General features: G+C 43.4%; 1 protein-coding gene across 1 annotated transcript in view; it reads right to left on the reverse strand.

The window, feature by feature from the left end:
* SEC63 (SEC63 homolog, protein translocation regulator) overlaps nucleotides 1-14113 on the reverse strand; it is a 59526-nt gene extending 45413 nt beyond the window's left edge. The window contains exon 1 of the mRNA XM_035564843.2: nucleotides 13759-14113. Coding sequence (XP_035420736.1) covers nucleotides 13759-13882 — 124 coding nt within the window. The 5' untranslated portion in view covers nucleotides 13883-14113. The remainder of the gene's footprint in view (nucleotides 1-13758) is intronic.
* Nucleotides 14114-18159: the final 4046 nt, after the last annotated feature.

An 18159-nucleotide genomic window follows, 5' to 3' on the forward strand; every position in this document is an offset into this window, starting at 1 on the left:
CAAGCAGTCATTGCATTTTACACACACATGAAAAAACTTTGGATCAAGTTTAACTACAATTGATTAAACCCTATCAGAGCAAAAATACATCATTAATTTCTTTCCAATCTTGGCATTCCAATGGTCTCATTTGATTAACAACCCCACAAGGTAACAGGGCATTAAAAAGATGAGTGATTGTTTATAGGTATCTGTCTGGAACATAAAGAGAACCAGAACTTGCTCAATTTGATGCTAAAGTCCAGACTATTCAAATTATTTGGAACTACCCCCAGGCACTCCCCTCTGTCATAATTCATCATTAACACATTAACTTGTGGAATTCAAAAACTTTGGAGGAGGAAGAGAGAATAAAGACAGCATCCGTCGCAGTTTAGGCAGAAAGCTACTGGTGAAACAACACCCTGAGTAGGAAAGATACATGACATTTCTGCTGTACACAGGAAAAAAAAAAAGACTTCCTATTTATTTAGGGATAACCTGTAAGATTGCACCAAAGAAAACACTTATCTTGTTAGGAAGAAGTTGGTTGCACAAGAAAAACGAAAAAGAAAGCCTAGCTAGAGCCTGAATACCAGATAATTACCGTGCCTAACAAAAGCAGCAATGTATTCCTAATGAGCAAGCTGTGGATAAATCAGGTCCTTTTTTTTTTTTTTTTTTCCTCCTTTGCCTTCCTCTCCCAAGGATCCCTCTTTCACACAAGTGGATTTGCCATGCCACAGAACTGGCATGCTGCCCCTGCAATCCCCTGCAGACCCCGAGCATGCAGGAATACCCTTTATTTTTACCCAATAAATAAATTCATTGCAAAGCTTTACCCTGAGCAGCATACAATAGGAATTGTACCGCGTTTAGATCTTAGCTCTGGAATCCTTGCTCTGTCAGGGAAAAAGGTTCAGAGTCTGAAAAGCAGACAAAAGTTCTGTTTCTTCTCACTCCAGATCATTGCTCCCCATTAAAGCCTAAGAGCCCTTCATACACTGCCCTTTGAGATGGGATTACAGGGAGACAAGTGGGGGAAAAATGAGTTTCCTCTGGTCAAAGTGACTTCTCATTTGATGGGTAAAATCCTTAACAGTAGTGCATTTCTCCTAAAATAGGTATTAGAGAGCCTTGAAAAGCAAAGGCGTAATGCATCCATGAGCTTCTGAATTAATCTCACCAACAATAATCCATGTATCGAGGTATTGTTAAAGCACCCCTCTCAGACTTGGACAGAGTGCCAGTTCATTCCTGTCAGTAACCCGGGGAAGCATCCCACGATTCCTTCATTTCCCCCCAAATTCCTTCAGATGCATCCAAAATTCCTGAGATTCACATGCAATTTTTCATCAGTATAACTCTTTTCCTTCCAGAGTTTTCAGAAACCTTTCAGGGTTTTCAGAAGTGCCTATTACAGTATCTTAATAACTGTACATGAATATCCAGCCAAAACTGAATCTTAATACACTTCTTAGGTTCTTGAGAGATTAACAAGTTACTGGTACAAAAAGTAATCAGGGCCACTTCTTTCAATTACTTGGGAAGAACTAGTCACAACCTCCAATGATACTAGTTAGTATTTTAAATCGACTAGCCCAACACTGTCCAAAGCTTTTAGACAAATGAAAATAAAATCAGACCCTGGCACAGTTAGGTTATGGATATCTAATTAAAAAAAGTACAGTTCGTTTGTATATTAATCAGGTTACTACTTTTGGAGGAAAATAATTTACAAGCATTTCTTCCTTAACCGCTAGCTGGCCATTTGACTACGTACCTTAACTAGACAGTGACTGGAAATCATTGGTCTAGAGATATAGTCAACTTTATCTTGAATACAAAGAGGCATTCCGAACAACAAGCTCAAAGCCATTATCTAAAAAAAAAAAAAAAAAGATAAAAAGGACTGTCTTTGATCTTTGGTCTTTATTTCTTTTACTTGGTGGCTAAGGCTTTTCTTTTTATATTCCAGACAACAATACAGAGATCAGTAGGAAATTCTTAAGTATTAACAATTAACCCTGTCCTCTTTGTCAGAACTTATGTATTCCTCTTGAATAGCCACACCTTCAGAGGGAGTGATTTTAGGATGAGTAAGGCAGACTTGCCTAATTTTCCTGGGTGGGTGACCCAGACCGCGTAGTTCTTGGGTATCACAGAACCACTGAACACCTGAGGCTGGAAGAGCTCTCTGGAGGTCATGTAGTCTAAGCCTGCTGCTCACAGCAGTGCCAACAAAAGCAGGTGCTCAGGGCCTTGGCTGTAGGCCTCTGAGTATCTTCAAGGAGAGGGGCTCCTCTTTGTAACCCGTTCCAGTGTTTGATCACCCTGACAGTGGAAAATGAAACATCTCGTGTCAGTCTCAGCATCTATCCCATTTACCCATCACAGGCAGGGTGAGGAGCACAGGGCACCCAGACACAGAAAGAGGCCAACCATGGGCTGGATTCACTGTTTCCACAGCTTACATACCGTCTGTGGCCAACAACTTGGCCATGCTTGACTTGGTTGTACATTTTTGATGCTCACCCATACCCAAGCCTTCCTTTCTGGCACACACACTCCCCTCCCGTCCCACCACATCACAAAGATGCCAAGTCTTTGACATCCCACACAAACACTGTCTTCCAAATCCAAGGCCTTAACAGAAGGCAGCAACTGCACATTGTTTTACCACAGCCCGATCACGCTGAGGACTACCAGCAGACACACTTCTCTTGACGGAGCAGCAAGGACAGCAGCAGCACGGGCCCTGCCAGGCAGCGAGGGACACGAGTCCTTCTGCTGACACAAAGATCTGAGGTGTACATTGGCACAACCTCGTGAAATGTGAGAAAAGCAGTACCATATAGAGAATGGACTGCTACCGTGGACAATAACAGCACCCATTAACTCAGCTATGCTAAGACATCAAAGAAAAGATCAGGGATTTAAGTTGGCTTTAGGCAAACACCATAAAGCAATACAAATACAACAACACTGTAATAGTTTTCTTTCGTTTTTAGTAACCAGTGTAAACGAACCTACACTATCCATCACTTCAGAAATAATTCCTGCCCTACTCCCTTCTGACAAAGGAGCAGAAGTGGTCTTCGCTATTCTACTATTTAAAGTGCTTGAAAAGTTTCGTTTACTTGTTTTTGAAAATACAGGAGGCTCCATTTTATCCACAGGCAAGCTTGACAAATTATGCTTTTTTAGGCCCAACCTTTTTGTCTAAGGTTCTGAGGGCTCCAACAAGTGAGCCAAAAGAAAACTTAAGGGAGATTTTTCTCATCTTCTACCTCCTCTTGAGGAATCAGACAAGGTTACACAGTTTGCTGTTTGATAATTTTCATCCTGTAAATTGTGCACTAAAAGGTTACTGTTTCCTTTCACCAGTTACTCACAAGCCCTTAATGCAAGCTATGTATACATACACTTATGCAAAGGCTGACCTCTTAAGAGTTTATGCAATCACGGAAATTAAACAACGTTACAGACAACTTATTTACTGAAGTCTTGAGCTGGGGACCTCTGAACAAATTTACTTTGTTAAATTACAGAACCGATTCCCAAATAGCAGGTGATGAATACAAGTATCACAACGTTGCCGCACCGACTTATTAGGCCACCTAGGGTAGCTGAGAATATTTTAAAAGAATGAGAAAATAAGGAAAAACACTACATATACTTTAAAAAGAAGACACTGACAAATTGACAATGATGTTTTAAAGCAGTGACCCATCTTCCCCAAGAACTAAGGCAAGATTCAAACTTGCAGGAACTCAACGCTAAATAACTTCAAACCTTATTACAAAAGGGTTGACTTCAGTGCAAAACCCCAAGTTATGAGGCATGAAGTAAATTAAGTTGGTTTAACAGCATTCTAAAATACAGTTGTACAAAGGCAAAAGCTTTCAAATGAACACTAGTGTTTCAGTTAAGATTTTTTTTTTATTGGAAAGCGTGTTTCAGGAGGTAAGTCACATAAAACACTGGTGAAAGACTTTGAACTGATCATATTAGCAGAAATTTCAACAAATTAAATAGATGCTCTCCAATTTTAATACCTATTATTGTGAGAATTGCCCTCATTACCCCAAGTTGATCCATAAAGAGGTCACGTCCATGTTAGCCTCTTCACTGAAATGTTTACAGCTGAATAATCTAATCCTAGTTGTTTTCCAAAGAGATTGCATCTGTCCAGTAAATATTCATAGAAGTAATCAAAATACCAGAAGGGTTTGAGTAACATGTTGCTCTTAACCCTTAAAACTCCAGGCAGTTCACAACCAACAGAAAGTCCTGTCCAAGTCCTCAGTAGCAAGCCTTACCTTCCAGGGCTTTTTTTTTTTTTTTCCAGTAACGAGATTAAGGCTAAGTGGGACAAAAGATAGCCAAACCTTACATTCACATACTGTTACACATATTTGCTGACCAAGAGATAATATTTTTTACTAATTATTTGATGACTAAGATAATTCAACATCTTGAAAGTTAACAACTTCTTAGAGTTTAGATTTTTCTTGGATTTTGTTTACGGTTAGCCTCACTGGTCTCAGGGCACAGTTCCACATTACAATTACTCCTTATCAAGTGATTGGCTCCCTTATTAGTTGGTCATCTCATTTGTGCTGGCAAAACTAGTGGGACTAACTATATTAACGTCTTAAACTACATCACCTAAATTATCAAGCTTATAGTTGGGCCATACCTATAGTTGCAACAGCAAACCTGCAATGGAGGCTGAGAAGAGTCAAAACCTAGCCATTTTAATACAGAACGACACCCACACAAATCATAGTTAATAATTTTAGATGAAATCAATAGGATGTGGAAGTCTTGGAGCCCAACACTCCTGAATTATTAGTTTTATTTTACCAAATTGATGTGGGGGACCTCTGAGGAAAACAGAACACAGTCATTCCAGAAAAGATGTTGGCAAGTCATTCAGGACACCACCAACCACTAAAATACCTGTATTCAGTATTATTCCGATGCATACCTTCAATAAACTATAATGAAGGACAGATAAGCACCATACATCCACAGATACTCAGTGAGATTTTTGTAAAGGAAAATTGAGCTTTACAAACCTGAGTTCTCTACAGAAAGTAAACATATGAACGGAGATCCTAGTGATACAGTTTATGGTTTCCAAAAAGTTTTTGAAAAGTTCCTCTTACAAATCTTTTAGAAAAGCCACTTAAATATTGCAAAACTAAGTACGTGGCTAGAAGATGGAGGGAACGGCCAGTTCTCACAGGGGAAAAAAAAAAATCACCAAACGATCTGTAGGAATCAGTGTTTGAACTGTGATACTAAAGTTTTACTAATAAGCAACTTGAGTAATGGAACAAGCAGTAAAATAAAGCTTCTGAATGATACTAAGCTCTTCTGGGTAGCAAGGACGAGGGCATCCTGAAGAGCTGTGAATATCAAGTGGACAACAGAACGACTCGTGAAATCCAGGACATGAAAAAGAGCATTGGGGACTATCCTAGTTTCATACGTATATGAAAGCTGACCGTTACCTCTCAGGAATGAGATCTTGTTATTGTGAGAAACAGTTCTATGACAACGTCAGCTGAACAAACACTTATTATTGATAAAAGGCAAAGCAAATGTTGAGTTATGAGTAAACAAGGGAAATATTGTTATTTCACCACACAAGCTTAGGGTATACACAACCTTAAGTATGATACACAGTCCTGGCCCCCGCCTACCAGAGAGGGACAACTAGAAAACATTCAATTAAGGTCAACAAGCGCCATCAAAACTATGATAAGATTTACATCCAAAATACAAGCCACAAATCTCTACCCCGGAAGACAGAGAGAAGTGCAAAGAGAAGTAATAGAAGGCTGTAAAGACCAGAAGTGACAGGACAGATATGACAATATTTACTGCCTCCTCCAGCACAACAACTGAGGAGGAAAAAAAAACTGAAAGATATAAAACAAAGGTGATTATTTGCATTGCGGTCAGCAGAATTGGTGAACTCCTTGCCATAGGATGCTATGTTAAAGAAGTCACTGAACTGAAAACCATTGACAACTGGAAAAATGTGCAAAAGAAGCACTATTTATACTTGTCTTGTTATTAAGACATAAGCATTTGCCATATTGTATAAGAACAACATCGGACCTGACCCAGTATGTCTGCTCTTTCATTTCTACAGATGTTGATGATATTTGGACTTTTTGGCAAGTTTTTGCAGAAGTCACAATGCTCCTGCAGAGGACAACAAAATACATTTTTATTTTCATTAATGAGAGAAACAATTAAAAAAATATTTAGAAATATCACCCTTCAGCCATTTTTTTTTTTTTAATAACACTGATATGGTAATAGCTTTTTGAAAAAGATTGTAAAAGTTGAGATAATATAGCTCACAAAAAATATTTAGAGGTCCTCAGCTGTAACTGATGCATCATTTTCAGTACTACAAAAAGCATGATGGAAGCAACATGAACAAGACTGCCATAGATATCCTTAGAACTGTTTTTCCCTTTACGATTTGTATAGTAGTTTAGGGTAAAAACTGCATTCATAAAAATAACTGGAATTCATAATTTGACATGAATATACTTATCCCTGTAAAAAATAAAAAAATAAAGAAACTTGTGATTAGTTAACAGGAGAAATACAGCAGATGATAGAAAATTGGAGACATTAGGTAAGGAGCAACATTAACGATTCCTACCCTTCACTAATTTAACTCTGCAATTCACTAAGTCAACAAGAATTTTGGGTCAGACTTTTTAGGACCCTTTTACATCGTCTTTGTGTATATACATAAAATACTTTGTGAAGATAAACATAAACCTACAGGTCCCTACTTAAGCAACACTAATGTGAAACAATCTGCAGTTTCCAGTTCTTAAAGGCAGCTGAACTGATCCAGGACGACTGCCAAAAAAAAAAAAAATTGGTTACCTTTCACTCCCTTTCAGCCTCTCCTTTGTTCTCTACTTTGTTTGGTCTCTCAGACTCGAAACACAACCAAACTAAACTGAGGAGGGTCACCAGCCAAGGAGCCTCTAAACCGGTGGCATACTTGATCGGTCACACCATCAGCCAGCATCAGGGTCCTGGTACCCTTGGGATACATCCAAGTAACAGAACAGGGATGCATCCACATATGTAACAACTTCTGTAAGGACACACAAAAACTAAACAAGTGAGAATAAAAACCCTGCATATTCTTTAGGCACTATTCGCACTTCATTGTTGTGAGCAACTATGCTAGTTTCAAACAGTTCAGCCAGCCAACCAACATAAAGGCACCTTTTGAGTCTAAAATGCATCATCACCAACATATTTGTATTTACAATTCTTAGAAGTAATTTTCTGTACAAGGGAAACGTTAAGTAAAGGTGAAAATCTGAAGGCACCTCTTCAATCTTCTAAACTGTATGATCATTTAAAAAACAGTGCAGGCAGAAATCTTTCTGCTGTGGAAGGAAATGAAGTACCTGCTTCAGGCACCATCTAATCCTGATATGGTCCAACCAGCACAGCCTCCCTCATTTTCGGAGGCAGGCACACGTGTGTGAGGTGACTTCCAGCCAAGCTCCCTCAGCAGGAGAAGGCAGAAACACGGGGGCAAAGACAGCAGGAACACAGGACAAGACAGTCCTGGTCTAGACTTGTTCAAATTGACGCAGAACTGCACCTTCTTCACTGGCATGACTTTAAAGAACCACCACCACCAGCCCTAAACTCCCACTTTGCAGTCTCTGATGACCCCATTCTGCGTCTTCTACCTTTTTCCTCTCTCAAGTTCCTGTCTCTACTGTGTGAGCGGTTTAACTGCTCACAAAGCCATAACTGAACCATCATACGTTACCATTGAATCTATCGGGTTGAATGGCACTAACCCGAGTTCTCCAACACATGGCCTGTCCATTCTGGTAGCTCAATAGGGTCTACGTGAGCACACAATATATCCCTACAGAAAATAAAACATGAACAGCAAGGTACATAATCCCACTTTTACCATACTGTTTCCATAAGCTTCCATTACACAGGTTTAATTAAAAAAAAATAGAAACAGCTTTATTTTCACATACATGTAATGAGAGATAAAGTTCTTGTAATAGCTTGGTCTTTATCTTGCAAAAAAAGGCTTTTCAGATTTACGTGCTCTGGACAGTCTTGAAGCTACTCAATTAATCTCCAACACAGGGTTATTAATTTTATTTTACTGTTAGGATGTTACAATGTTCATAATAAAATTACAGTAATTCAAAAAGCTTCCATGAAAGGACTTTTTTTTCCCAAATAAAAGAGCAGTTTAGATAACTGTCCAAAAGCTTTGTTTTAAAATGTATTCTGTGAGATAATTGCCAGGCATTACCAATGACATCTCATGATGATTGCCCTTTCTTCCAATGTTTCTGAAAAAACACTAATGCTTCCAAACTGTGACAAAGTAAAAATTAACAAAACATTAAATATCACCACCATACTCTCTTCTCCCTCATTATAGTCACTTAATAAACTGTATTTTTCTGAACTTGAAATAGTTTAAGTTAACCACAGCACACTCAATCTCTTAATACTGGAAAAAAAAATCAATTTGTATGTAATAATCATTCTTAAATGCGAATCTGAATGTCACTGACTCCTCCTTCCACTTCCTGACACAATACCCACAGGTTATGCTAACATGAGATGCTACACACGCACACGTGAACACAAAACACTCAAATTCACACCTAACGAGTTTTCACACCCATGCCCGTCCATCACATAAGCTTCAGGAGCGAGCAGGGCATCCTGCATCCTTATCCTCTACTTCACCAACATCCAGTACTTTTATCCTGCCTCGTACCAGCACACACTAAAATGCTGAGAAATCCTTCCGAGGTAAGGTTAATGAGATTTCAGTGAGCGGTGAGCAAGGATGGGGGTCACAGTCAACCCGCTCCAACCAACTTCATTTTTATTTTAGCTTTCTGGGAGATTAGGAGCAGCACAGAGCGCTACCCTGGAACAGAAGCAGCACTATCAGGGAGGGCTGAGATCCCCTCCCACAGCTGCTGTTAGGTGCAAGTGCTCATTACTCTGTTACAAATAAAACAGAAGGAACACTGCCTGCATTCCTTACGTGGGCTTGAGACAAATCCAAGCTGCAGACTCACTGTTTGTCCTTAAAGAGACAAAGAACCGTAGCCTCCCTCCGCTCCTCTACTTCCATCTTAAAGTAGGGGATTAACACAGTCCTCTGAATAGAGCCTTGAGATCGACAGACTAAAAATAAAATAAAAACATCAGAGAAACCTTTCTATCTATACTCCTACATGGGAATATCCAGCACAGTGGGAAGACATACAGAGAAGTACGGTTCCTAACACAGTAAACCTGCATAGAAGGACTTTCACTCAAGGCTTTGAACATGCCTACCAAGTACTACCTACATATGTATTTCTGTACTTTGTCCAGCCTCAATGCAAAAAGGCTGCACTAGAGGAGTGTTTCTCAAACTGCCTACACTACTTCCTAGAGGTATCTCCACATATTAGCAGGGAATAGCCTCCTTTAACCAGATTTCCTAAGTATTTATTTGTATTAGCTCTCTGGGAAAGCTCTAGCTACGTCTCAGGCACAGACATTTGAGAGGGGAGGATGCAGGGGGAAAAAGGTTGGTGAGCAGGAGCAGAAGGGTTTTGGGAGAGGCAAAGGGGAAGAACCCAAGAAACCCTGCGCACATTATACGGATTTTTATCACAATTAAACTGAACACCTTTTATCCATTTCATGTCAGTATTTTCGTTCCTAGATAATACAAACATAGCATCCCATCCTTCCCCCCTACCTCCACTCTTACAGTAGGTTTTTCTGCTCCTTCACTTCAGTAAGGCTGACATCCCAAGCAGAATAGCTCCTACAGTCTCTTTTCTATCACCGAAGAAACTAAGAGAGAAAATTTACATTAACCTCTGCATTCACACAGCTATTATTCTTTGTGGGCTTTGAACTGCTTTCAACATCTTGTTTTGTTCACGTTACCGTAAGAGGCTCGGGATAGAGACCTTATTCTTCCCAGCAGCTTTGTAACACTTTGTGAAAAACCAGTGCTCTACAACAGAATAATTTATTTAATGTATACCTAACTCAACTCAAAAATTGGCTGGAATGACGAGCCTTCCCAGATGGGTGTAGTTAAGTAACCACAAAACACACCGTAATCGACCCCTACCTGTTTCAGCACAGTTTTATAATTGCGTGCCTCAATTCAGCAGCACAGGTGTAAGTCAAGAAGCACACCAAGTTCAGCAAACACATCGGCATTGTGCGACAACTGACGCGTTATCCAACTAAATTCACTCACCTCTTGCTCTCCATTTCCTTTCTGGCTGCTGCTGCTTAATCCACACAAACTTACAATTAAACCGATTCAAAGCAATTCCAGCAACATGCAGATGCTCTGGATCGCACTTATCCATCCCTAACTGCTCAGAATAAACATCGTTTCTTCAACCCTCAAGATGAAACTTTTGAAAAACAACTTTAAAATGCTCATTTCAGAAAATATCTCCTCAGTTAAGAAGTGAATTTGGACCAAAATAACTTTTTAGCAACAGCAGATTTGGTTTCCAAGTCAAGAACAGTCCTTGCAACGGTTTTACTCACAGTAATTATGCTAAAGCTATACCAATATTTACCCAAAACAGAGGTAATCCACAAAAAGCACGAGCTGGGTGTTTTTAAACATACACATATATGTGTTTTAAAGATACAAGTCAAAGCTAAACATTACGGCAGTGCCGCTGTCACTTGAAGCCAGCACCATCCCCGAAATAATCAGTGGTGCCTGCCCAGGCTTTTAGCTGCACCCTTCCCACCCCGTGCCAGCGCAGACATCCATGAATCAACCCTATCCAGAAACCAATACTCATAAAAAGTAATGCAAGGGGGGAAAGTCAAAATTTAGCTTCAGCTCAATGCAGTTTCTTCCACCACAGCGGTCAGATGCTCTGCTTGGCACACCGGGAAAGGGGAAAATACAAGTTGTCTTCTGTCAGAGCACCGCTACCCTGAAGTTACCCTGCAGTTATGAAACTACAGCCCAAGCTGCAAAGCCAAACAATTAACCTTTTACAGCAGCCTTATTAGCTTCACAATGAACACCGGGAAGATAAAGTCATTGGGACAAATACGTTTTACAAAGTCAATTACCTGCTTGTTTGGTTTATCAAAGCTGAGGTAATGAAGTTATAGGATAGTGCATTCTGTGACAACCAAAGGACAGCAACAACCCTCCCTTTCTCCCCCTCAAAAAAAAAAAATTGATCCCTACTGCAGGCTGCAGCAACACTTCAGACAGACTCTCTTGCAGTGCCTTGATAAAACAGACTCAGAAAACCATGAAATCAAAGCAGGTCAAGTTCTACCCAGTATTTGAGAGATGCAAGAAGTTTAGTCACGCTCTTCTTCAGCATTGAGGAGCACTGATATGACGTTTCAAAAGTTTACTCCAAAAAGAACAAAGATCAAAATCTTAATAGCTTGCCAAAACCACTATCCTACTGTAAATTTGTGATTAGGTAACATTTTCTGTTTTCTCTAAGCAATGAGGCAATATAGATATATACTCCTACTTTCCAGTCTTCACTAGGGCAAAAAAGCATTTGATTCCCCCCCCCTTTCATTTACTCTGTCAGCATTTACTACAAAACTACAGCACAGAGCAAACACTAAGATGCTGGGGAACAGCAGCAGTTCCCAGACTTGTGATGCTAACCATCATCTGAAGCCAGCTGGAAATCACTCATCAGTAATCCACGGCAGTACATCTGTAGGATGAAACAGCGGGCACTGAAGGCTTGACCTCCACACTACAAATGTTTCGCTCTTACTTCACACCAGCTTTGATTTGCTCCCACAAATCAAACACCCATCAGCGGCTGAAGCACATCTTCCAACGTAGCTTTTACCCCCAAAAGAAACCTACTCTGTGTTTAAGGTGCTGTGGTTTGCAAAAAGGTCTTGAAGTGAGGAGGTCAGCTGGGTGATTTCCTTTGAAGTTCACCCCGATCGGATCTCTTTGCTTCCAAATTACACGTGTTTTGGTTTTGTGTTCTTTAAACTAGCGTGTTATTCTGGAAACAAGAAGTCACGGCTAAACAACCAACATTTTGCACCATCATAAGGTTTTAATTTATTCCTGGTATCCCCTTCAAATGCTGCAACAGGTATGGCTGAATACATACAAAGCTGTGCGAAGCCTATTCAGGGGATTTTGCTGGAAACCAGTCACGCGAGCTGTACACACACAACGAGACCAACCCAATGAAGCAGGAGAGGGCTCCAGGAGCTCCAAACGGGATCTTGCACAACACCAACTTCTTGTGTAGAAAGAGCCACGCGGAACAAAACGCAACTACGACATCCGCCAGGAGAGCGTAGGCACACGATGAAGCCACACGCTAAAAATTGGACCGTGCTCACATTTTAAAACCCATTAAGACAATTACGAGGCAGAAATTATTCTTTCATTTCCACTCATTACCACGGTTGGTGATTTTCACTTAGTTGACTTATTTCTGTACCAACACTGCAATGAAATTTATCTTGTGTTTTCAAAGAGTGGTCTGCTACAGCTTCGTAAGAACCCAGGACTAATTGCAGAAGGTTATGCGGTAGGCTCTCCACACACATGCAAGACAACGCTGGCCAGAGGGGAAGAAATGAGTAACGTTTAACAGTAGACCTAACTGGAAATTGGGTACAACTCATAAAGCCGTACTCCAAATTTACATTCCCATTTTCTAGCATTCTGTAAGGATAATCTTATATATAAGGTTCAAACATAATGCTAGTAAAGTGTTCCTGTGTCTGGCAACATTTCTATGGATCCTGGTTTTTCTGTCAGTCCCCCGAAGCCGGGGAGCTAGCAGCAGTGTCACTGCTGGCCGTGCCACTCTGCACAGCACCTCAGCTAAGTCCAAGCAGCTCTCCCCAGCAGTAGCTGCTAAAAACTATGGAGTGAGTACACCATCACCAAAGAGAAAGAATGATTTTCTTTCCCATTACCTCCCACCCTTCACCAGAACAATAACAAAACAAAAGTCTTGCATTTGGAGGAGCAGGTCCAGAAGTAGAGCTACCTTCTCTCTTTGATCTCCTGCTCCTCAGGAGCAACCAAAAGGCCACAAAATGTCTTCAGCACCAGCAACATCTTGCAGCAGCCGGGATTCAGCACAAGACAAGGCAAAGAAACCTTCCTTTCAAACAGACAGGGCTAACTCCCCGACGTACAACAGGTAGCACCAGAGGGCAGAGATCAACCCAACGCAGAGGTGCTACAGCCAGCGTGCCCTGGCAGAACCCCAAGCATGTCTGCCAGCAATGGAGATAGGTAAACAGCTGCGATCTAGCACTGAAATGACATTAGTTCTAGGATTTTTTCCTACTTACTCCTTCCTAGGAGGTAATGGAAGGAGATTTCACCGTCGAGCATTTATTTTGCGGTTAAAAGCCAGTCAAAGCGAAACGCGTAAGCCCTTTAAAATGGCATACAAAGGTGAAAAATAACTATGAGATAGAAAGGTGGGGTGCACGAAATGGGTTTATCCCCGGCTCAAATCCCCTGAAAGAGGCACCAGTGGGGCTGGCCCCCAGCACCCTGCCGGCCCCGGGCACCCCACAAAGCCCAACAGCGGGGCAGCACCGGGGGGGGGGGGGCGTTAACGCCTCAGAGCACCCCGGGAACCCCTGGTGCCGCCCCCCGGGGGGGGGGGGGGGGAAGCCTCGCCGCACAGCCCCGTCCCCGCCGCTCACCGGCGTGCTGGTCGCGGGGCCACAGGTAGTAGGTGGCGGGGATGACGATGAGCCCCACGAAGCTGGTGAGGAAGTAGAAGAAGGTGTTGCCGCTGTCGTCGTACTGGAACTGCTGCCCCGCCATGGCCGCCCGCCCGTGGGCAGCAGCGGCGGCGGCAGCGGCACCGCCAGGCCCGGCCCGGCCTCGCCCTCGCCCTCAAACGGCTCGAAGCGGGGCCCGCCGGGCACGCGCCGCGCGCTCCCGCGGAGACGGGCACGAGCGCGCGCGCGCCCCCGCCGCTCTCTCCGCCCGCTCCCGCCGGCCCCGCCGCAAGGAGACGTGTCACTGCGCAGCCACCATAGCCATTGTGACGTCACACCGCCGCGCCCGCCCCGGCCGCCCGCGCTGTGATTCGCTGCGAGCGAGGCCGCGCCCCTCGCCTTCCGCCGCGGGGGCCGCGCCCGCCCCGCTCGTGGCTCCGCCCACCCCGCCCGTGGCCACGCCCCCCCGCCCAGCGCACGCCCCCATTTTGTCCCCGCTGCGTGAGGCTCCCCTCGCCACAAGATGGCGCCCGCGCCGCGCGGTGGCTGCGGCTCGTGGGGGAGGGCTGGGGGCTCTGAGGGGTGTGTGAGGTGTCTTTGTAACAATTCCCTGTCAGATCCTCGCAGAGTTTATAAGCAGAATAAAATACTTCCTGCTATGTCTTTTGCTATGTGCGTGGGCTTTCACTGAGTACTTCCTGCAGCAGCGAAGGCTCTTGCAATAGCTGTTTTGGAAGACGCCTGAATACATAAAGCACTCACCTCCCCAAGAACATTTCTAGTCCTAAATTTCCCAGTGAGACAGTGAAACGTTTCCGTACAGTAAAAAAAAAAAAAAAAAAAAAAAAAAAAGAATCAATAAGAACCTTAGCCTGGTTTTGTAAGCAGAGGAAATGCTCCTTCTGCCACTGTGTTCAGCTGCCGAGTCCGTTTCTTCAGATAAAGGGGTAGAGCTCTCAAAGACAGTTAAGTTCCTACAGGTTTTGCAAAGTTAACCTGTTGGATGAGGAAGGTTTGTGGGTGCTCCAAGGTGAAGGACCAGCAGTGGCTGAGCTAAGGTAACATCTTACCTAAGCACTGTACAATCCACACAGGGAACAGTGTGTGTAAGTGCCCCACAACAAATCTTTGGTCAATGCATTCAGCCGATCACAGGAGCCAGATCAGGAGGAAAGCAGGCATCTCTCACAGGGCAGGTCACGAAACTGCTTCTTAATGCCATTATTATGGAGCCCAGCTATTGATTTTCTGTCAGGTGTTGGCAAAGTTGGCTTGTGAGGGGGCTGCCTTGGCATTAACTGATCTAGTGAGGGAATCCTGGAGGCTGCTCTGGGCTTCATCCTGTCTCTGCTCTTCCCCTGTGAGCCTGTTCCAGCTATCAGGGAACCGTCACTGGAAAAATAATTTCTGCTGTCCAGCTCTGGGCTTCCTGGTTAGGAGGCGTGTCACCCAGAATCTGAATAGCAGAGTGAGCAGAGGCCATTCTAGCATAGACCCTAACAGTCTGTTTGAGTGTTGTTCCTTGTGTACACAATTTCCCCATGAACAATAATGGTTATCCCTTACTTCCATGGGGAAAGGGAGAATCAGTTGCTTTTCCCACCGGCAGCCTGTCAAATAACCACAACCTGTTTGCATTTCAGGTGCAGCTGCGTCTATTGGAGGTAGAGACAACATTTTGGGAACACCCCAGCAGATAGCTATTTCTAAACTAGAGGAATTTGATCTTCCCCAAACACTCTCAGAATACTTTTAACACTCATTGTGTCAAGTCACAAAAGTGCATTCTTGCATTACACACCCCTGCTGCGCTACTCGCAGTCGTAGTGGACACTTCCACAGGGGCAGAGTGGTTTATTGCAATTACCCCCAGAAGCACGGGGGCTGCCTCCTGCACCTCCCAGGACACTTATCAGTCTGACTTCTCCTTCCAATGCAAAAGGCTTGGTAACGTTGACCTGTGGGGTTGGTGTTATGTGTGTGGTCATTCACACAGTGGTTTCACAGCCACCAGCATCGCTTTTGCATATCCTCTGATGTTGTTTCCAGTGTCACTGGAGATTGTCAGCTGCTGATTGCCTCTACCAAGCGTGCAGGTTGGGGCTTTCATCAAAGGAAAGATACAAAAAAAGCATTCTATCTTCAGTCCTACCTTCATCCCTAAACATGAACCAGAGACCCAAACTACTGGTAAGGTTGGCTGCAGAAGGCACAGAAAGGAGAAATGGTAGTGTGAAGGCAGAAAAACTATAAGCCTGGTATCTGAAACTGCACAACAACTGATGCATATTCATGCTGAAAACACGTCCATTTTCTGATGAGCTGGACAAATCTTCTACCCCTTGTGTTACCTAGCAGCACACCTGCGCTTTTATCAGGAGCGGCTTGAGGGAACCATACAGTTCCGTGAATCAAGAAGAGGAGGTGCCAGGTCAGGAGAAAGACAATGCTTTGACAAAATCCTGTAATCTCTACAGAAGAACAGCTACTAAAGATCTAGTAAGGCACCAAAGATGACAGTTGGACTGTTTTAGCAGGAATTAGTAGGAATGGTGAAATGTAGAACATTTCTGGTGTAACGAATAGGCAGTTTCAAACCTGAATGTAAGATTTTACGACCTGTGAAATGGTAATTACAATTTGGCAGATATGCATATAGCTGTGGGAACTCGTATCCCAGATGTCATGACCTTCCTGAACTTCTGTGTGGTGGTGAACTGCCTTCCTACAGCCGAGGGAATCCGGAGAGCAGGAGTTTCCAGAGGTAGGGAATGGCCGGCAGATGGCGATCAAACACAGCCGTGGGGCGCTCTCCAGCTCATGCCATTGCCAAACGCGTCCGATAAGACGGTGACCGATTTCAATTTGCCAGTTCAGCAAGTATATTGGTTTCCAACAAAATGCAATGTGACTTTATATAAGTCTACCGTATCTGGGTCATTAAACCAAGAAAGGAAGAATGCTATTAGTGTGTTCAGGTGGGAAGGAGAGAAGATAACAGATTTGCATGACATATTTAATTGAAATGGGCATTACTGAGAAAATAGCTCTTTGTAAGAGCTTCAAAAGCACCTGTAGCCGTGGAAAAGCTACAGGCATGAGCCAGGCAGCAGGATCTGCACTGTGCATGTGGCTGTGGCCCACCTCAGGCTACCCAGCTGTGTTCAGTGGCAGTGCAGGACCCCTGCTTCTTGTCTCGCAGCCTCCTCCGCTCTGCAGACCATGTCACACAGGAGCCTTTGTATTTGGCCCAGCTGTTTTAGAAATATTCTTCCTGTGTGCATGTTTCATGACACAAGGTGGTCAATTCAATTAGTTCCAGTCAGCAAAGGTTGTATGTGACCAGCCTGGACACCTGTGAAACGAAAACGATCTCAAGAAGACAAACACACTACAGGAGGGAAGGTGCCTCCAGCTAAATGTACTAGGATGGGTGGACACCTGCCTTCACTGCCCTGCAAACACCATTGCTTATCTGGCTAGCATTTTTTATTGCTGCTATTTTACTTGTTTCTGGCAGAGAAGCCAGATTCAAATAAATGGCCCCGTGATCCACCCTGGGACTGGAGTGGACCTGTCACCTTAGGATTTATATGTTGTTTTCAATGGCAACAAATACAATGGCTGCCCAGGGCCATCGAGGAGTTCACTGTGTAACGCATCTAACACGACCATATGAGGAAGAAAAGTACCATGTTTTAACCTCTTCTTGGGGCTCCCACAAGTGTGTGACTCCCTCTGGTTGGGATTATCACATTCTTGTGCCCCCGAAACCTGATTTGTTTCCAAAGAGAGATGCGAAAGGCCATGTAACACCTTCTCCTTGGCACGCTTCCCAACATTTTGGAGTGATTTCCACAAAAGCTTCCATAGATCCGCTCCTGACTAGGTGCAAGGATTTGGCCAGGCTGACAGCAAGGGGATGGTGGAGGCAGTGGAGAAGCACTGGAGGAGAGTGATGGCAGAAGATCTGTAGGACAGAGAAGTGGAGCTTTCATGGGCAGTGCGCTGGATACTGCAGAACTTCTCTCAGTGGTTCACGTCTGTCTGTAGTTCACATCTGTAGTTAAAGATGGTAGGAAATCAGGGGTATTTCCTACTTAGAGATGACAAATTCAGGACAGAAGTTACTAGGGCAAGTTGCTGGGAACTTATATCTCAGTTTTATAGGGATTAATGTCAGGGGGAAAAGGAAAACAAACAAACAAACAAACAAACCAAACGACAGCAACAAACAGAAAAAACACACACAATGTTCCTGAACAAGGCATGGTGCCCAGAGTGGGAAAATAAGAGCTCATGCACCTCATAAGCTCCTCTGTAATATTTGGGCTGTGATTCCCTGGAGTCTTACCCTCAGATGAAAATCTGAGGATGGAA

Source organism: Cygnus atratus, chromosome 3 (assembly GCF_013377495.2).
Source record: "Cygnus atratus isolate AKBS03 ecotype Queensland, Australia chromosome 3, CAtr_DNAZoo_HiC_assembly, whole genome shotgun sequence".
NCBI lineage: Eukaryota > Metazoa > Chordata > Aves > Anseriformes > Anatidae > Cygnus > Cygnus atratus.